At 38.9% G+C, this 22,033-nt stretch overlaps 2 protein-coding genes across 3 annotated transcripts in view; one reads left to right on the top strand and one right to left on the bottom strand.

The window, feature by feature from the left end:
- Positions 1–4,941, bottom strand: part of SGTB (small glutamine rich tetratricopeptide repeat co-chaperone beta) — a 50,584-nt gene extending 45,643 nt beyond the window's left edge. For both annotated transcript variants that reach the window (XM_045494770.1, XM_045494761.1), the window contains exons 1-2: positions 4,832–4,941; positions 3,228–3,348 (exon numbers count right to left, since the gene is read on the bottom strand). In XM_045494770.1, the coding sequence (XP_045350726.1) occupies positions 3,228–3,327 (100 nt within the window). In that variant the 5' untranslated portion in view covers positions 3,328–3,348; positions 4,832–4,941. The remainder of the gene's footprint in view (positions 1–3,227; positions 3,349–4,831) is intronic.
- Positions 4,942–5,134: 193 nt separating this feature from the next.
- Positions 5,135–22,033, top strand: part of NLN (neurolysin) — a 102,188-nt gene continuing 85,289 nt past the window's right edge. Inside the window, exon 1 of the mRNA XM_045494617.1 lies at positions 5,135–5,316. Coding sequence (XP_045350573.1) covers positions 5,276–5,316 — 41 coding nt within the window. The 5' untranslated portion in view covers positions 5,135–5,275. The remainder of the gene's footprint in view (positions 5,317–22,033) is intronic.

The following is a 22,033-nucleotide window of genomic DNA, read 5'->3' on the forward strand; positions in this document are numbered from 1 at the left end:
GAAGCAAAGGCCAAACTGGAATGGGTACAAGAAAGAATAAGAGAGGAATTTTAAAAAGTATAGATAATTCTTTCAACGAGGTTTCCAGCAAAAGCAAGACAATAAAAGTAGGCAGTAGTTTGGAAGTAGGGGGTAATATGGCAAGAGTAATTAGCTATTGTTTTTGTTTTTTTTAGGAAGTGAGAAACAATGAAAAGTATATTCTGATAAAAGTGATCCAACACAGAGTGAAAATTTGCTGATGTAAGACAAGAAGGGTAGAATAACTAGAGCGATATCCCAAAGTAGGTGAGACAGGATGGAATCAGACCCAGTGTGCCAGTAAAGAGGTTCCATTTAGAAAAGACAATGGATAGTTCATCTGTGGTATCTTAATCTTGTTTCAGCCTCTCTAACAGAATACCATAGACTGGGTGGCTTATAAGCAACAGAAATGTATTTCTCATAGTTCTGGAGGCTGGGAAGTCCAAGATTAAGGTGCTGGTAAATTCAATGTCTAATGAGAACCTGCCTTCTGGTTCATCGATGGTACCTCTTCACTGTGTCCTCACATGGTAGAAAGAGTAAAGGAGTTCTTTGGGGTCACTTTATAAGAGCACTAACTTCAATCATGAAGGCTCCACCTCCTAATACCCTCACACTGGGCATTAGATTTCAACATATGAATTTTGAGAAAACACAAACATTTAGTCCATAGCATATAACAGTTAGCCAAGCAAGCAGAATATGTAGGGGTGTACATGCTGGTGGGTGGGTAGATGGGGTAGGGGGAGTCTGTGGAAGTTGTTTTCTTATTCCTTCAATTATCTTGGTAGGGTAAGAAGGAAGCTCATGAACTAAAAGTGAGTACAGAGGAGGAGATTTGAGAGTTTGAGAAGATGGGAGAAAGTGTTAAAGTGGTGGTCTAGGAGAGCAAAAGTGTGAATGAACTTGGAAGAGACAGTGTGATTGTCAGGCAGCATGATAGGTCCACTTGAGGCTCATGATGATGAAATCAAAGTGGGATCGATCGGCAAAGTTATAGGTTTTGCTCCATCTACACAAAGTCACATGGACATGAGCACATAGTAGATGGAGAGATGAATTTAAACAAGGTTGGGTTTTACAAGAAAGGGAGAAATGTACAATGCATGAACATAATTATGAACCATGGTATTTAAATGGGGTAAGAAAAGGGGTATGAAAGGTAAGGGATCAACATACTGGAGGTATTGGTAGGGTCAAGAATTGTTGAGGTAGCGATTTTAGAGGGAGTGAGTTGGAAAGAACAGGCAGTAGTGGTCAGGAAGTGTTATGCTGACAATAGAGATTACGGGGAGAATGCAGTTTCAGTAATGATAATGTCCAGGGAAGAGTTTCTCACCCTTGGCACTGCTGACATTTTGGACTTTGTTCTGGGGTCCATCCTGTGCATTATAATATGTTTAGCAATTTCCATGGCCTCTACCCACTAGATGCCACAAAGCAGCCCCCCACTGGTGACAATCAAAAATATCTCCAGATGTTGCAAAATCATCCTGAGTTGAGAACCACTAGTCTAGGGTATGGCCAAACAGCTGAGTGGTTGAGATCACTGGAAGAGAGGCCAAGGAACAGAAGTATTGAGAGAGCTCAAAGAATCACCTATGAGTACACTGCAATTGCCAAGAATTAAGACAGGAGTAGTACTAGAAAGAGTGACAGAGGGCAGGAGCCACGTGAAGTAGATGTCGGTAGATGATGACAATTAGGTGTGGGTGACAAAATCTGATGAAAAAGCTCAAAGCTGATAAGGCTATAATTCTTCACCACTATGGTAAGGCTGGTACTAGAACTCAGGCTCCTTTCCTAGAGCTTTTTTAAATGTCTAGAAGGTGGGCAGACTTCTCCACATGATTTCATACTCAATTAAATTAGACTCACAGAGTCAAAAATAGGGGTCGGTCAAAAACAATTGGCACTATTTCTGACTGCCATACATAACAAACAGATGAAGGCACATATTTTTGGCTGAAGACCATCCTAAAAATAGGGCATAACATCTTGATTTTTAGAAACCTCTCAATTTTCTTTCTGGCCCTTAAAAGTATTATACTGCTTTGATTAGGAAAGAAACATCTTTTATTAAATAATTGCATTTATGTGTTTATTACTGGGAAACCATAACTAACACTTTCTTTAGATAACCAGTCACCTTTACCTTCACATAGTCTAACTGAGGACAAAAAGATTTTAATATGAAATGAACCAACTGCAATGTTCTCCAACTGTGTGTCACCTGCTCCTCTCACTGCCACCTGGAAAGACAGCATCTCACCAGATTGCAAGCAGATTTAGAGCAAATGCCGATTTTCATCCCCACCTCTTAAAAGCATATTCACAATGGAAGTGCCTACTGAAATTAATAGAGGGATCCCTTTTATAGGAGAAATAGCTTCAAGATGACAAAATCAAATTGTATAACTTATTAAATTCTCCCAAATGCACTGTCTCATTGCAATAATTAAGTCTTTAGGCCACAAGGAAGGTATACTCATTGAACCTCCACAAGCTCATCTGCAGAATTCAATCTTTCCATGGTTATAGTGAATTTAAATTTTATAATGCATAAATGTGAAGCAGAAAAGATGGTGTCAAGGAAACACATGATGCTTTCATGCAAGTCTCACTCAACTTTACAGATTACCAAATCTAATATTTAAAGCTTACATAAAACAAGGGTAAAATCCTCTCATTTTCAAGTGTCCAAATAGAACGTTGTTAGAGTTTAATTATGATGTAATTATTAGACTTTTACATACTGCTTTTATGATGACTAAGGTATTTTCATATATCAATCCTAAACAAGATGCTTTCCTATCAGGAAGACACAAGATCTTCAGAATAAAAACCAGGATTTAAATGTCAGCTTTGCCACATTTCGCTGTTATGTTACTTAATCTATCTGGTTTCATTTATTATCTGTTAAATGAGAATAATACTAACTTGGCAGTTACTATAAAGAAAAAATTCCCCACAGTGTGAACAGCATAGTTCTGACACATACTAGGTCCTCAATAAGTGAATCACAGTCCTCCTATTGTATTGTAAATTAAAACCAAACAAGCCTCAGAGAATGGACACAGGATCTCTCTTCTCGAAAGATCAACAAAACATTATCATTTTGTTATTATAGGTCATAAAGTCAGGCTTATAGCTATTTTAGTCTTTATTTATAATACAAATGAACAAAAAGCGCTCATGCCTACCTTCCAAACTTTCTTGTTCATCCGAAGTATAAGCATCCATCTGACTTTGTTCCCGTAAGAAACGAATAACTGCATAAACTAAGTGCTTGATAGATGACATTTTAAAACTTAAATGCTTTTCCTTGATAAGAAAAAGGAAAACACTGATCTAAGTTATTTTAAAGAATTAGTCAGGAAAGTTATAAATAACAAGGGTTATAAATTACATCAAAAGTAAAAAGCAAAAACAAAACCTGCATTACCTTCATTCTTCTTTTAAAAGTCAGGAGAACACAAAGTATTGTTATGATAATGTATCACATATTTTGATTTATACCCAGTAGTATTTGATTATGTTAAAACTTGCAAAAGTAGAATTTTTCTCAAAACATGTACCACACAAGCTTAGACACTAACTCACTGGATCTTTTTTTTTTTTAATTTTTTAACATTTATATTTTGAGAGACAGAGACAGAGTGTGAGCAGTGGAGGGGCAGAGAGAGAGAGAGAGAGAGAGTCACTGACTACCTCACTGTATTTTTTTTTTTAATGTTTATTTATTTTTTGAGAGACAGAGTGTGAGCGGTGAAGGACAGAGAAAGAGAGGGAGTCACAGAATCCAAAACAGGCTCCAGGCTCCGAACTGCAGGCTCTGAGCTGTCAGCACAGAGCCCGATGGGGGGCTGGAACCCTCGAACTGTGGGATCATGACCTCATTAGAAGTCAGACGCTTAACCGACTGAGCCACCCATGCGCCCCATTATCTCATTATATCTTAACAGTATATATGGTACAGATACGGATAAGGACAGGGGTACAGATACAGAAGTAGAAATCCCCAAAAGGCCTCAGTACTATGTTGAGGGAGATTTCATACTGCTGACTCAGATGCTCATCTACAATAAGCATCTTCGTCTATTTCATGAGATTTTTTTTAAATGTATGCATAATTTACACTGCACCAACTTTTTTAGGCTGAGACTGTTACTTGAGGAGGAAGTATATTAATGAAAGGGTGTTCAACTATTGAGTGTCATTCTTAATAAAAATAGCATTTCTATTTAATCTAGATATGTCGGAAAATCATTGCCTAAATCGATGGATACTACACACCGACCAGTGCTCTCTGCAGTAGCTGTGCTCTCGTGGACAAGCTGGAAGCTCCCGGTCATGTTCATTCACATGGAATACTATCGCATCCAAACAGTGGCGCAGGGCCAGCCGGCATTAATGGCTTATTTCCACTAAATCGCATCATCCATCTGTTCTCCAGGTTCCCTAATCCAAAGCCAGGGTGTGGTACCCGCCGCCAGGATGTTTATTATTTCTAGGCTTATTCTAAAGGCAAGCCCAGTCTTTAGGCCATGGGGTTGCAAGTATTAAATAAGGCCCCAGGGCAGAAGGTGAAAAAAGAATGGGGAGTGAAGAAGGTGAGGAGGGGAAACGAAGATAGCCAATCTCCTCCCGTCTTCTCCCCCTTCTTCTCCCCATAACATATCGACCTCCTACCTCCCTTGGGTACCCGGGCCTCGCTTCGGCCCAGACGGGGTTTGATGCGGGTGCGCGGTGCAGGCCCCACCTGGGGCGGCAGGAGACGCACCCATCCCAGAAAGAAGCCCCTTACCAGGCAAGAGGACGCGAGATGGTGGCAGCGGGCCCACGGGCGTCCGTAAACCGGTCCGCCCGCTCGCTGGTCCTCCGAGCTTCAGCCTGGCTCCCGATCGTAGTAGTGCCAGCGGTCGCCAAAACTTCCGCTGCTCTGGGGCCGCCGCCGCCCCTCAGCCCACCCGGCTGTGCGCTTTGCTCCCGGCTAGTGGGTCTCGCCAGAACCGCCCCCGGGGCGGTGCCAGGAGCGCGGGGCGGGGCGCAAGCCGGGGGGGCGGGGCCCGAGTGGGCGCCGGCGTGGTGCTGTTGCACGTGGGAGGGCGCGGGCAGGGCTGGCAGCCACCGCCGCTGTTGCCTCCTCCGCTAGGCCGCCTCTTGGCTCCCGGGCGCCCCGCCTCCCTCAACCCCAAACCGGAGGACAACGCGCCCGCCGCCGCCGCCGCCACCGCCTCTCGGCGCTCCCATGATCGCCCAGTGCCTTTCGGCTGTGCGAGGCCTCCACAGGTATCTCGGCTTGCGGGTTAACCTTGACTGTGGGCCGGGAGTGGTTTTCCGTCCTGTCAGTGCCAAGTGCCTGTGCTCGGGCTTTCCCAAGCGCACCCCTCTGACGCTCCTGGGCCTCTCCCTCCCCGCGGCCCGCATGCTCTGCCCTGAGGGACACCTGGCGCGGGGGAACTTGGGGCCACCTTTCCCTCTTCCGCTCTCTTGGGAAGGCATCCATTCCCCTTTGTTTGGGACTGCCTCGGCTGCAGTCAGCGAGACTGGTCACAGGCCCGGCCCAAAATGAATGCAGAAAGATGGTTCGGATAAGAAAATCGTTTGACTTCCGCCCCGCCCCCCCATCCAGAACTGCAGACCTCTTATTGAAAGTGCCGGCAGCTGTAGACTCAGGAATAGCGATTCTAATTTGCCCCTCACGCACATCATTAGCATACAAATCGTTTAACGTTCTTGCAAGATGAAACCCGCCATGGTTTTGCGGCTTTTCTCCGTCCATGTTTTCTAATTTCCTTTTTATTTACCTCTTCCCCATAAAACATTCGGCCTCTTGCTGGGGCAAATTGACTTGGCCCAAAATGGAGGAAATTATTGCTTGGACACGGTTTGGGGCAGCCTCAGCTGCTGTTTTGGATTGCTTCCTAGCTCCCAAACCACACCCCTCTGCAACAGACCAGTATCAAGATGGTGAGAGAATTAAATTCTTTGCTTGGCTGCGCTAGATGGAGTGGTTTTCAGAAACAATGCCTCTACCACTCCCATTCCCGAAGACAGCCTTGAACTGTACATCCTAATGAAGGTCCAACAGAAAAAAGGAAATGTGTCTTTCTTGCTAGATACTTATGAAACTACTTTGGGAAATGTTAAGCATTCAACCTTTTTAACAGTTTTCTATTGTACATGGTCACTCATCCGTGAGGAGCTTTATGTTGCTCAGTCCTTATATTTATGGTGCGTCCAAGGGACAGTAGTAATTATAAAGAGTTAATGTGATGGTTTTGGCCATATTTCACGCTGTCATTTTAGTCTGCAGGCTGCAAGTGATAACAGCTTCAAATGCAGCTATACCAACCAGTGAAGATAAATAATGCAGGTGTGAGAAGAGAGAATAAATACCGAGTAAGATACCAATTCTCAAACTTTTTAGCCCCAAGACCTCTTTACCTTACAAAAATCATCGAGGACCTAAGAGCTTCTGTTTATGTGGGCTGTACTAGATCTATCCATATTAACCATATTAGAAATGAAAACTAGGGAATTGTAAAGTATTTATTAGTTTATTTATAAAACAATAATAAACTCATTACATACACAAATAACATTTCATTAAAAATGAAACTATTTTCCAAACTATTTTCCAAAACTCCTCCAAAAACATGAGTAAGAAGAGTGGAATTGTGGGGTTTTTTTTCCTTTTCTTCAGCTTTTTTTTTTATTGTTGTAAAATATACATAACTTAACATTTGACATTTTAATCATTTTTAAGTGCAAGATTCAGTGGCATTAAGAACTTAAACATTGTTGTGCAACCATTACCATTATCTGTCTCCAGATCTTTTTCATCATCCTAAAGTGAAACTCTGTACCCATTAAACAATAACTCCTCATTCTCTTCTTTCCCATCCCTGGTAACCACTATTCTTTCTGTCTATGAATTTTACTTTTTTAGGTACCTCATACAAGTAGAATCATAAAGTATTTGTGACTGGCTTATTTGAGTTAGCATAATGTTTTTAAGTTTCATCCATGTACTTAGGTCAGAATTTCCTTCCTTTTTAAAGCTGAATAATATTCCTTTGTCTGGATATATGACATTTGTTTGTCATCTGTCCATGGACATTTGGGTTGTTTCCACCTTTTGTCTATGTGTGACTTAATAGAAAATAGCTGAATTCTTACATCTGCTTCTGCATTTGATATGTTACACTGTTTTGGTTTAAGATAAAAAAATTCCACCTCCCATTCATATATAGTTGGAAAAACTACTTTTATTTTTAAATTTATTTATTTTTTGAGAGAGACAGAGACAAAGTGAGCGGGGGAGGGGCAGGGAGAGAAGGAAAGAAAATCCCAAGCAGGCCCCTCACTGTCATGGGGCTTGAACCCATGAACCGTGAGATCATGACCTGAGCTGAAACCAAGAGTCACACACTTAAATGCCTGAGCCACCCAGGCACCCCTAGGACTACTTTTTAAAAGTAATCATGGATATGCTTTATATCATACCAAAGTTTGATATGTGGTAGTGTTTTAAAGATTAGTTTCAATGCAGAATATGAAACTATCCATGTACTTTTCTTACTCTATCATATTAAAATCCATGTGTCTATCTTAGATTTTAAACGGATCTTTTACCCATGATTTTCAAATAACAAACATTGGTTACTTGGAAAATAGCAGTTCACTCTGTTAAACAGATCTTCCTAATGTTGATACATTACGTTTTACAATATCAAATCATATTCCCTAATGTCATCATCCATCTCATCATAAATGTCTTGAAGTATTAGGGAACTAGCAAGCTCACAATGCCAGATACACTTTTTCAAAATTCTAATTTTCATTTTAAAGCTGACATTTTATCACTGCTAACAAATACTGTCAGTTCCTTGAAGTGACAGGCTCACTTTGTTACATTTTTTGAGAGAATTTCTGCAGCAGAAATGCTGTATGCATACATTGCCACACATACACATTCAGTGATTGAGATTTAATAAAATTAAATATTTTACTATTTCATGAAAGTGAAATTGACATTAATTTTTAGCATGAGTGAGTGGTCGTAAAGAGTATAATGACTGCTAAGACATTTTGGTGCCACTGCCTTGATTTGTTCTAAGGTGCCAATGATTTTATCTACCATTGCTTCTTACCATCAGTACAAATGTCGACCAAGTGAACAAAGTAAATAATATCATAGTATTATCATGAAATACTTTTAACCTCACAGATGACTTGAATGGTCTCAAGGACCCCTCTCCATATTCCCATCCCCAAGGATTGCAAACCACATTTTGAAAACCACTGGTCTGTGTTACTCAGATTTTTTTTTTTTTTTTCTGAGAGAGGTGTGAGAGCAGGGGAGGGGGGCAGAGAGAGAGGGAAAGAGAGAATCCCAAGTGGGCTCCACACAGAGCCCATTGAGAAGTTTGAACCCATGAACCATGAGATCATGACCTGAGCTGAAACCAAGAGTCAGATGCTTAACTGACTGAGCCACCCAAGTGCCCCCTGTTACTCAGATTCTTTGTTTATGTGTGGAAGAAAATAAATATATAGAAAGCCATGCAATTATTATCTTGTTAGAAGCTGGTAATCAGGGGTACCTGGGTGGCTTAGTTGGTTAAGTGTCGACTCTTGATCTTGGCTCAGGTTATGATCTCACAGTTTGTGAGTTCAAGCCCCACATTGGGCTCTGTGCTGACAGTGCAGAGCCTGCTTGGATTCTCTCTCCTTCTCTTCGTCTGCCCCTCCCCTGCTCGTGCACTCTCCTCTCTCTCTCTCTCTCTCTCTCTCTGTCTCTCTCAATAAATAAACTTTAAAAAAAAGCTGGTGATCAACTATAGCAACTATTTTTTTACTTAACAGCATAATATTACAGTTAATCAACATAAACAGTAGTAGTAGTCATTAAATTACAGCATTTGTGAGTGAGTTAATCACAATATCTTTGTTTCAAACTGTATCCTCCAAAAAACAGTTGATACTAGGCAACATGGAAGGCCTCTGTGTTCTCTTGATATATTTTTCCTAATTTCTTCCGACACTTGGGAGTTCATTTTAGTGTTTTAAAGTGACCAGGTTTTTATTTACTGACTTAAGATTCTTCTTGTGTTTTCCTGTTGGCAGAGCTGCTATATATCACCTTCCAAAGCCATTTGAGCAGCCCATATCATTGATGGATTACTAGGCTAACTTCTTGGGAATGAGGGGATTGAGAATCTGAAGACATTATGCTTGCTGTTGAGATAACCTGTGACCTTAAGTAAATCACTCAATATCTTGGATCTCTCAAATTCCTTATTTTGTAAAATGAAAAGGACTAGACTAAATGATACCTAAGATTTCTTTCAACTTTTGTTGCCATAGCAATTAAACCAGGAGAATTTCCCTTCCTACCTCATCTAAATTGCACAGAATTTGAGCCAAGCAGAATCTAATGTAGAGTGAGGGATGGATCATGGCATGATCAAAAAGACAAATGGGAAAGATGACTCAACAATATTTAGTCCAGATTATACCTATAATGGCCCTCGTTTCCTCATTCAATTAAAAACACCCTTGGTTTTAAAAATTATGACAGCAATGCGTGTTCACTGTGGAAAACTAGAAAATATTGACAAGCAAAAGAAACAAGTCCACCAATCCAGAAGAGCCATGTGTTAATAGCTTCCAAAATCTTTTCTACATAGATGTTTTTGTTTTTACAAATATGAGATTATACCATATTTATTATAATTTTTATGTACTGCAAGCACTCTTCCATAATATAAAGAGTTACAATATAGTCCATTTGGAAATGTATGATAATTAATCCCTACTTTTGGATATAACTCTTCCCAACTTCTTGCTGAGTAATAGTGCTTAGATAAACATTCTTGCTATTAGGTCTTTTTCCAAATCCTTAATTATTTCATCAATATAAGTTTTTAGCAAAGGAATTTGTACATCAGAGGCCTTTGATGCACATCTTTCAGGATTTGGTACCTATTTTTTTCCAAAAAGTTTCGACCAAATTTCACTCTTACCAGTGGAGTGTATAAATGCTAGTTTCCTACACGATTACCAACACTGAGCATTTTAATATTTTTTATCCTTACCAAATAGATAAGTAGAACTTTTCTTATTGTTTTCTTAAATGTTTATTTTTTAATGTTTATTTTTGAGAGAGAGAGAGAGAGAAAGTGCAAGTGGGGAAAGCGGGAGAGAGGATCCAAAGTGGGCTCCGCCTTTACAGCAACGAGCAGCCAGATGCAGGTCTTGGACTCATGAACCATGACCTGAGCTGAAGTCACTCAACCAACTGAGCCATCCAGATGCCCTGAAACTTTTCTTATTATAATTTACATTCACTTGCACTTTTTTTTTGAGAGTTTATTTGGTGAGTTTAATTCTCTAATAAAATTTCAGGACTTGTGATCTGAAGACCAAAAAAGTTCCTTGTTTTCTTTTTCCTTTTTTAAAAAATATTTATTCGTTTTGAGAGAATGCACACACACATGCAAGCAGGAGAGGGGCAGAGAGGGAGAGGGAGAGAATACCGAGCGGGCTCCTTGCTGTCAGTGCAGAGCTTGACACGGCCCTCAATCCCACAAAGGAGGAAATAATGACCTAAGCCGAAACTAAGAGTTATATGCTTAACTGTTTAACTGACTGAGCCACCCAGGCATTCCCAATTTATTCTTATGGGAAGTCTTAGAAAGTCAGACAAATTAAATTATAGTTATTCATAAACTTAACATTTATGTATCTTAACTGTAATTAAATAAAATCGAGATTGTCTCCCCAAATCCAGTAGACAGAAACCCCAGAATTTTACAGTGGTTCTAGAAAAAAAAATACTAATGGAGAAAAGGTTTTAAGTTACAAATATCAAAGGTTACACATTAGTTGTATAAATGGATTTTAAAATGTTGTAAAGGAGGATTTTTATTGTTGCTCTTTACCCCTGGTTTTGCACAGAAACGTCCTAGTACTTTCTCATGTTTAAATAATATCACTTCTTTGGTTAAGACAAAAGAGAGAACTTCTGTGGAGAGAAGCACCTAGATTAAAGTATGAAGAGCCAAGGAAATTGATGCTTATTGGGCACATATGTATATGCCACACTCTGCTTTAGAAAGGCAGGTAGTATAGTACTCTAGACTAGACTAGAATAATCTGTAGCCTGCTTGCCTCTGCCACTGACTAGCACTGTGATCTTAGGCAGAGTTACTTAATTTTTCTGTGTTTATTTCTTCATCAGCAAGCTGAAATTGATTGGCTGATTTTTTTCACTCGCCAAATATTTACTGAGTATTATGTGCCAAACATTATTCTAGGTCTAGTGATACAGTGATGAACAAAGCAGCCCCAAATCCTTATGTTCGTGGAGCTTATGTTCTTTCTAATGGGAAAGACAGATAAGGAAAATACAGCATATGTTAAATGGGAAAATGTGCTAGGGGGCAAAAAATAAAGCAGGATAGATGGGTATTTAGTATTGGTGAGTTTACAGGAGAGGGCTCAGTGAGAAGCTGGTGTTGTGTGTGATGTGTTTGAGAACTCGAAGAGGCCATTGTGACTGGAGTGGAGTACAGGAGATGAGATAAGAGAGGGAAAAATTGTACTCATCTGTATTAGAAAAACAGTTGTTCCTTCTCCTAGGAGGCCTTTTACTACTCACACAGAACTTTTGGCTTATGACAATTAGGTCACCAAATGTGTGTGGAAGTTTTCTCCACAGCAAGCAATTCTCTGCCTCACCAGCTGGGTGTCCTACATTTTAACTTAATTCTGACACTGTCTACCTGGAGATACCATCAGATCCACCAGGTTAAGGGCTGGCTCCACAAGTCTGCTAACCCAACTCCAGATGCCAATTGCAAGTCCGTGTTGTTTCCACGGCTTCTGTCCTATTGGCTATGTCTCAGGTTCCCATGACTCCCTCCTTGGGTTCAATTAATTTGCTAGAGCAGCTCCCAGAACTCAGGAAACATGTTTACCAGTTAAAGGACATTATTGTAAGGATGCAGATGAAGAGATACTGAGGTCTGAGCACAGGAGCTTCTGTCTCTTTGAAGTTGGGGTGCATCATCCTCCTGGAACATGGCTGTGTTCACCAAACTAGAAGCTCTCCAAACCCCTTATTATTGGGATTTTGATGGAGGTTTCATGAGGTAGGCATGATATGTCATTAATTCCATTTTCAGCCCTTCTCCCTTCTCAAGAGAATGGGAGGGAAGGCTAAAAATTTCAATCTTCTAATCATGGCTCTTTTTGGTGACCAGCCCTCATCTAGGAGCCTATCCAGTCACTTCATCAGAACAAAAGACACTCCTATCAGCCAGGACATTTCAAGGCTTTCAGGAGCCCTGTGTCGGGAACCAGCGTCAGAAACCAAATATTACAACAAAAGATGATCCTAGTGCCCTTATCACTTAGGAAGTAAGGTTTTTAGGAGCTCATTGCCAAGAATCAGGGGCAGAGACCAATATATATTCGCTATTATCTTATATCACCTGTTTAAGATTGAGAGTAAATAAATATAGAGTACTTTGAACATTACTTGACTATATCCATTACTATTGCCAAAATAATGCTATGTAGCAAACCAAATCTCGGGAGTATAGTGATAAATATTTATGTTTGCTGACACACGTTGTGTTTGCAGGGCAGTTTTTCTGGTCTTGACCAGGATCATTCCACCTATCAGCCATGGATTGTGTAGGCAGCTCTGTTGATCTTGGCTGAGCTGCGTCATACATTTGGGGATGGGATGGCAAAAGTCGGGGCTGTTTGGCTCTCTTTCACATTCTCTCTCATCCTCCAAGAGGCTAATTCTGACTTGTTCTTATGGCGATGGCAGGGTTCCATGAGAGTGGAAGTGTATACAGGCCTCCTGAAGCTTAGGCTCAAACTGGAGTACCATCAACTATGCCACATTATGCTGGCCAGAGCAACTCCCAAAGACAGACTGTATCCTGATGGGAGGAGCAGCAAACTCAAAATTGTAAGAAGTCATAGGTACATAGAGGGGTGAAATGGAGGTCATTTTAGCATTTGGTCTACAATATTGGCACATCAAAGCTCAATATATGTTAGCTATTATTTTCATGTTTGTGAATTACCTGGTTGGATTTTGGAGGTTTTTAAATTCAGAGTATTAATTTGTAATAGCCCTTCATAAATGTTGCAATTTTTTTTAAATTTTTTTTTTAGTCTTTGAATTTTGGGGAGGATTGTTCCCGCTTTTTGTTCTACACAAGTTAAAATTTTTATGTAATCAAGTATATCAGTTTTTTGTTTGTTTTTTTTAATGATGTCTGCCTTTGGTCATGTGCCTAGAATGCCCTTCTACCCCAAGATTAGAATTTTTTTAAATCACCTGACTTTTCTTCTAGTACTTTTATGTTTCATTTTGCATATTTGAAACCTTTATCTATCATGAATATTGACTTTTTTGAAATGACTTTTCTAATTATTAAGTGAAACCAAAAGAAAATCAACATAAACTGAAGGAAGTATGAGAAACTCCAGCTTACAAAATTGGGGTTTCTGATTACCTCAGTGTACATTGGAAGATCCTATCCCATTCCACCTACTTGGCACTCAAAAGGATATCCTTCTATTTCCAAGCCACACATAGCTGGTATCTTTGATACCTAATCGTATTTAAGCTCAAGACTAAGAGGAAAATTCTTTTTCTACCTCATATCTTTTATTTTTTCTTCCTGTTCCCCCACCCACCACCTTTAGGGTAACAATCAATTTGTTCTCTGTAGTTAAGAGTCTGTTTCTTGGTTTGCCTCTCTCTCCGTTTTTTTTTTCCCCTTTGCGCGTTTGTTTTGTTTCTTAAATTCCACATATGAGTGAAATTCATATGGTATTTGTTTTTCTCTGACTGACTTATTTCACTTAGTATAATACATTCTAGCTCCATCCATGTCATTGGAAATGGCAAGATTTTATTCTTTTTTATGGCTGAGTAATATTCCATTGTGTGTGTATGTGTGTGTATACATATATATTATATGTGTATATGTACATATTTTCACACACATACACAGACACACAATACAACATCTTCCTTATCCATTCTTCAGTCAATAGATACTTGGGCTGTTTCCATACCTTAGCTTTTGTAGATAATGCTGCTATAATCAGCAGAGTGCATGTATCCCTTTGAATTAGTATTTTTGTATTCTCTGAGTAAATACCTAGTAATGCAACTGTTGGGTCACAGGGTAGCTCTATTTTTAACTTAAAAAAAATTTTTTTAAGGTTTATTTATTTATTTTGAGTGAGTGAGAGAGAGAGAGAGAGAGAGAGAGAGAGAGACTCTCAAGCAGGCTCTGCACCATCAGCACAGAACCCATTGTGGGGCTCGAACTCACAAACTGTGAGATCATGACCTGAGCCGAAATCAATAGTTGGACACTTAACTGACTTAGCCACTCAAGCGCCCCTCTATTTTTATTGAGGAACCTCCATACTGTTTTCCAGACTTGCTACACGAGTTTGCATTCCCACCAGCAGTGCAAAAGGCTTCCTCTTTAGGAGTAGGTTTTTTATGCTTTGAGTATGCCACACCATACATAAGGATGTAGCTACAAAAATATTTACAGAAACATTCCTCTCATTTACCTGGTCTTCCCAAGTTTCCAAGCACAACAAAAGAAGACAAGTTCAGGGGCGCCTGGGTGGTGCAGTCGGTTAAGCGTCCGACTTCAGCCAGGTCACGATCTCGCGGTCCGTGAGTTCGAGCCCCGCGTCGGGCTCTGGGCTGATGGCTCAGAGCCTGGAGCCTGTTTCTGATTCTGTGTCTCCCTCTTTCTCTGCCCCTCCCCCGTTCATACTCTGTCTCTCTCTGTCCCAAAAATAAATAAACATTGAAAAAAAAAAAAAAAAAAAAAAAGAAGACAAGTTCCAATGCTTAAAAGTATTACAAGTCTCTGTTTTATATTTGCTAGTATCTTGTGACTAAAGCAAGTCGAATGGTCAAACCTAGACTCAAGGGTGGAGATAACTCTTGATGGAAAAAACTGCTGTGGGGCACCTGGCTGGCTCATTTGGAAGAGCGTGTAACTCTTGATCTCATGGTCCTGAGGTTGAGCTCCACATTGGGTGTAGAGATTACTAAAAAAAATTTTTTTATTACTTAGAAGAAAAAACTGCTGAATTATATTACAGTAGGTTATGCTGACAGAGATAGGAAAATTTTATAGATATTTTTGCAGTCTATTACATAGCTTATGTAGTATTCAGGAAAAAAAATTATCTTTAAATACATTAGCAAAGAAGAAAGATTTGAGTTTTTATCTCAGAAAGCCAGAAAGGGAACAGCAGTTTAAACTCAAAGAAAATAGAAAGAAGGCAATAATAAAAAGCAAAAAGCAATGATACAGAAAACAAACATACAATAGGGAAATTCAACAAAGCCAAAGTTTGTCCCTTAAAAATATGATAAAATCGATTGACTTAGGTTAGCAAGAAAAATGAGGGAACACATATACATCAATAAAAGGATTAAAATGAGGAATGTCACTAAAGATTGTACAGATGGTCAAAGATGAGAGTATAAAGAAGTGTTTGCCGATATATTTGAAAATTTAGATAAATGGAAAAATTATTTGAACAATATAACATTAAGATGGACACCAAAAGAGATAGAAAATCTTTTATTTATTAAAGAAACTATTTTTGTATTGAAAGATTTTCCACAAAGAAAACTCTAGACCCATATGGCTTCAGCAGTGAATTCTTCCAAATATCTAAGGAATAATACCAGTCATACATAATCATTTCCAAAGAAGCAAAAAATAGTCGATACTTCCTAACTAATTTTATGAGACTGCAAACCCTCATTCCACAAATTCAAGAGGACACTACAAGGAAAAACCAGTGGGCTTTTGTAAGTTTGAAAAAATTAGAAAATCAATCCATGAAATTAACCAATTAATGGAATAAAGGAGAAAAATCGTGTGATTATTATGCGAGATGCATAAAAAGAATTTGATAAAATTTAATACCCATCCATAATTTAAAAAAAATTGCAAAACCAAGAATAGAAGGACTTCTTTAACTTCATAAAGTATATATTTTTTAAGCCTATGTGAAACTTCATACATAGTAGTAAAATTACTTTTAAAAAGCCTGCCTGAGATCAGGAATGAGGCAGAGATGACCGTTTTTACTATGTATATTCAATGTTGTCCTTGAGGGTTCAGCCAGTGCAATAATCTAAGAAAAAAAAAAAAAGATGGAAAGATTGGAAAGGAAGAAATAAAACTGTCATTTTTTTGCAATGACATAATTGTGAGTATAGAAAATTCAAAGGATAAAATATTAGAATGAATGTTTTATATCCATGGACATAAGATCAACATACAAATTGAATTATAGGTCTATTCCTTAGCAAGATACAATCGGAAAGTGAAATTTTCAAATTATATAAGTAAAAATAGAATTAAAAACCTTAAATATCTAGGAACAAATCAAAAAATATAAAACATCAGCAAACTACAAAACATTTGTGAAAAGAATAAAAGTCTAAGTAAATAAAAAGCAAGTTCTAAAAAACAGATCTAAAACAAAAGATCCAAGTAAATGAAAGGAGATGTCAGTTTGGGATTGGACTACTAAAGATAGAAACTGTTTATTTTCTGTCCACCTTATTTCCATTTTGTTTGCCTTTGGGAAAGAGCAGCTTAAGGCCAGTCAGTAGTTGTTCCTACCCATTCAGTGGCCTCAGCAGTGGGAGCTGCTGACCAATCTTCAGTGGCAGATTAAGTGCTCCAGTCTTCAGTCTTCAGTGGGAAACTGCTGAATAGACATAGAGGGCACCTGCAGGCCTTCAGACCAGCCTACGACTTCAGGTTGAGTAGCAGTGAACTCAGGAGTGGGAGCAGTCCATTCACCCTGAAATTCCTCCTTGGTCACAGCATTTTCAGTAGTGGCCTGCTCTTTTCAATCTCTTCAGGGTATCTGTAGAGGTAGAGATCAGGCATTGACCTCCCATGGGTGTTTACGGGAAATGGTAACGTGCATCCACTGCATCAGACCCACTCAGCGAGCTCCCTTGTTGCAAGGGATGCTGTGGTGATGTCCATATAGCACAGAGGAGAGTCTGTTACACAGAGCGATGGTAGGCTGGTTAATATAAGATGCCTCTGTAAGAGGCTGGTGGTCAGCCCTGGAATCAGTAAGCACCAGAAGTCCCTGCTCCTGGAAGGCTGCAGGATCTGGTTAGTGAAGTTTCCAGGAGTGAAGTGGTCAGCAATAGGAGTGGCTCCAGTAGCAGCAGCAAACTTCAGCACAGCTCGCTAGCCAGTATTCTTGGATGATATGACACTGACATCAAGCAGGGTTTTCAATGGCAACAATGGCACAAGCTGCCAACAGAAGCTTCTCCCAGGTTCTCTTCAGTTATGATGTAGATACCATCACTTTTCCTTTTGTAGATACACTGTTCCATCTGGAAGTCAAGGTTGGTACCACCTAAGTGGGTTCCTGCTGCAAGGAATTTGAGGATATTCTCCTCCTTCACTTGTAGGACATCAGGGCTCCGGACATTGTGAAAGTTTCCCTTTAAGTTACAACGGGAACACAAAACAACATGGTATCAACCCCTCCCTGGGTAGCACAGAAAGGTGGACTACTGAATGCAGGAGAATTGTCGATTTCCCCTAATATAACCTTTAGATTCAATAAAATCCCAATCAAAGTCCCAGAAGAACTTTTTGTGGAAATTGACATGCGTTGTCTAAAATTTTAAATTGAAACATAAAGGGCCAAGAATAGGAAAACACAAACTTGAAAAATAACAAGTTAGAGGATTTAAGCTACCAAATACCAAGGTATTACAAAGCTACAGTCATTAAAAAACAAAACAAGGGGCGCCTGGGTGGCTCAGTCGGTTAAGCGTCCGACTTCAGCTCAGGTCAGGATCTCACAGTCCGTGAGTTTGAGCCCCGCGTCAGGCTGTGTGCTGACAGCTCAGAGCCTGGAGCCTGCTTCAGATTCTGTGTCTCCCTCTCTCTCTGCCCCTTCCCCGCTCATGCTGTGTCTCTCTCTGTCTCAAAAATAAATAAAAACATTTTTAAAAAATTTAAAAAGAACAAAACAAAACACAGTTTTGTATTGGTGCAAGAATAGAAAAATAGATGAAGGAACAGAGTCCAGAAATAAACTTATACATACTTGACAACTATTATAATATTTGGTGTGCAGTACTGTAGTAGGGGAAAGGAGAGCTTTTTTTGAATAAATAAATGCATATTCATACGGAAAGAGATGAACCCCTTTTTTTCCCTTTAATCCTTTTTTCTTTCTTTCTTTTTTTTGAGAAAGAGACAGAGTGTGAGCAGGGGAAGGGCAGAGAGAGAGGGAGACACAGATTCTGAAGTAGGCTCCAGGCTCTGAGCTGTCAGCACAGAGCCCGAAGCTGGGCTCGAGCTCACTGACCATGAGGTCATAACCTGGGCCAAAGTCAGAAACTTAACCGATTGAGCCACCCAGGCACCCCTCTTTTTTTCTTCCTTCCTTTCTTCCTTCCTTCTTGCTTTCTTACCTTTTAGTTTAAATTCCAGTTAGTCAACATACAGTCTAGTATTAGTTTCAGGTGTACAATATAGTGATTCAACACTTCCATGCAACACCTGGTGCTCATCACAACAAGAGCTCTCCTTAATCCCAGTCACCTATTTTACCCATCTCTCCACCTCCCTTCCCTCTGGTAACCATCAGTTCTCTATAGTTAAGAATCTGTTTCTGGGTTTGCTTCTTTTTTTTTTCCCCTTTGTTCGTTTGTATTGTTTCTTAAATTCTACCTATGAATGAAACTCATATGGTATTTGTCTTTCTCTGACTTATTTCACTTAGCATAATGCTCTCTGGCTCCATCCATGTCATTGCAAATGGAAAGATTTTATTCTTTTTTATAGCTGAGTTATATTCATTTATATGTATGTATATATATGATATATATAATATATACAATGATATAATACAAAGAATATTACGTATATGTGTGTGTGTGTGTGTATATATATATATATGACATATACATACATGCACACACACACACATACCCCATATCTTCTTATTCCATTCATCCCTCATTGGACACTTGAGCTGTTTCCATAATTTGGCTATTGTAGATAATGTTGCCATAAACATCAGGGTGCATGTATCAATTTGAATTAGTGTTTTTGTATTCCTTTGACAAATATCCAGTAGTGCAATTGCTGGATCATAGGGTAGTTCTATTTTTAGCTTTTTGAGGAGCCTTCATACTGTTTTCCAGAGTGACTTACCAGTTTGCATTCCCACCACGGTGCAAAAGGCTTCCCCTTTGGCCACATCCTTGCCAACACCTGTGGTTTCTTTTTTAAAATGTTTTTAATGGTTTTTTTTTTTTCTTTTATTTTTGAGAGAGAGAGAGCAGGGGAAGGGTAGAAAGAGAGGGAGACAGAGGATCTGAAGTGGGTTCTTCACTGTCAGTACAGAGCCCCGTGCTGGGCTCAAACTCAAGAACCGTGAGATCATGAACTGAGCTGAAGTCAGACGCTTAACTGACTGAGCCACCCAGACTTGTGTTGTTAATTTTAGCCATTCTGATAGGTGTGAGGTGATATCTCATTGTAGTTTATATTTTGCACTTCCTTGATGATAAATGATGTTGACCATCATGTGTCTGTTGACCATCTGTATGTCTTCTTTGGAAAATGTCTATTCATGCCATCTGCCCATTTAAAAAATTTTTTTTCTTTGAATACCTTTCTAAAATTTAAGTTAATTAACATAGTGTAGTATTGGTTTCAGGAGTAGAATTTAGTGATTCATCACTTACATCTAGCACACAAAGCCTATCACAAGTGCCCTCCTTAATTACCATCACCCATTTAACCCATCCCCCCCACCCAATACCCCTCCAACAACCCTCAGTTTGTTGTCTATATTTAAGAGACTCTTATGGTTTGCCTCCCTCTCTATCATTATATTTATTATTTTTCCTTCCCTTCCCTTATGTTCATCTATTTTGTTTCTTAATTTCCATGTTTCTTAAATTCCACATATGAGTGACATCATATGGTATTTATCTTTCACTGACTTATTTCACTTAGCATAATGCACTCTAGTTCCATCCATGTCGTTGCAAATTTCTGCCCATTTTTTAATTGGATTATTTGTTTTTTGGATGTTGAGTTTGATAAGTTATTTATATATTTTGGATACTAACCCTTTATCAGATATGTCATTTTCAAATATATTCTTCTATTGTATAGGTTTTTAGTTTTATTGACTGTTTCCTTCACTGTAAAGAAGCTTTTTAGTTTCCAACATGTTATTTTTGCTTTTGTTTCCCTTGTTTCCAGAGACATATCTAGAAAGAAGTTGCTACAGCCGATGTCAAAGAAGTTACTGCCTGTGTTCTCTTCTACAATTTTTAAGGTTTTAGGTCTCACATTTAGGTCTTTAATCCATTTTTTTTGTGTGGGATTTCAATTTTTTTTAATTTTATTTTTTTTTAATTTACATCCAAATTAGTTAGCATATAGTGCAACAATGATTTCAGGAGTAGATTCCTTAGTGCCCCTTACCCACTTAGCCCATCCCCCCTCCCACAACCCCTCCAGTAACCCTCTGTTTGTTCTCCATATTTAAGAGTCTCTTATGTTTTGTCCCCTCCCAGTTTTTACATTTTTTTGCTTCTCTTCCCTTATGTTCATCTGTTCTGTGTCTTAAAGTCCTCATATGAGTGAAGTCATATGATATTTTTCTTTCTCTGACTGACTCATTTCACTTAGCATAATACCCTCTAGTTCCATCCTCATAGTTGCAAATGGCAAGATTTCATTCTTTTTGATTGGCAAGTAGTACTCCATTGTATGTATATACCACATCTTCTTTATCCATTCATCCGTCGATGGACATTTGGGCTCTTTCCATGCTTTGGCTATTGTTGATAGTGCTGCTATAAACATTGGGGTGCATGTGTCCCTTCGGAACAGCATACCTGTATCCCTTGGATAAATACCTAGTAGTGCAATTGCTGGATTGTAGGGTAGTTCTATTTTAAATTTTTTAAGCATCCTCCATACTATTTTCCAGAGTGGCTGCACCAGCTTGCATTCCCATCTTTAATCCATTTTTAATTTATTTTTGTGTGTGGTGTAAGAAAGTGGCTTGATTTCATTCTTTTGCGTGTTGCTGTCCATTTTTTCCAACACCATTTGTTGAAGAGACATTCTTTTTCCCATTGGATATTCTTTCCTGCTTTATCAAATATTATTGGCCATATAGTTCTGAATTCATTTCTGTGTTGTTGTTTTTTTTTAAGATTTTATTTCTAAGTAATCTCCCTATCCAACATGGGGCTCCAGCTTACAACCTGGAGATCAACAGTTGCATGCTCTACTGACTGAGCCAGCCAGGCATCCCAAACTGCTCATTTCTGGGTTTTCTATTCTGTTCTTTTGATCTATGTGTCTATTTTTGTGCCAGTACTTTGTTTTGATTATTACAGCTTTGTAATATAACTTGAAGTCCAGAATTGTGATTCCTCCAGCTTCACTTCTCTTTTTTAAGGTTGCTTTAGCTATTCAGGGTCTTTTGTGGTTCCATAAAATGTTAGAATTATTTATCCTAGTTCTGTGAAAAATGCTGTCGGTATTTTGATAGATATTGCATTAAATGTGCGGTTGGCTCTGGGTGGTATACACATTTGAACAATACTTGTTCTTTCAATCCATAAGCATGGAATGCCTTTGCATTTCTTGGTGTCATTTTCAGTTTCTTTCATCAGTTTTTTACAGTTTTCAAAGTACAGGTCTTTCACTTCTTTGGTTAGGTTTATTCCTACATATCTTACTGGTTTGGGTACAATTTTAAATGGAATTGTTTTCTTAATTTCTCTTTCTGCTCGTTCATCACTAGTGTAAGAAGTACAACAGATTGCTGTATGTTGATTTTGTATCCTTCAGCTTTACTAAATTTGTTTATCAGTTCTAGCAACTTTTTG

This window comes from Leopardus geoffroyi, chromosome A1, assembly GCF_018350155.1.
Source record: "Leopardus geoffroyi isolate Oge1 chromosome A1, O.geoffroyi_Oge1_pat1.0, whole genome shotgun sequence".
Lineage (NCBI taxonomy): Eukaryota > Metazoa > Chordata > Mammalia > Carnivora > Felidae > Leopardus > Leopardus geoffroyi.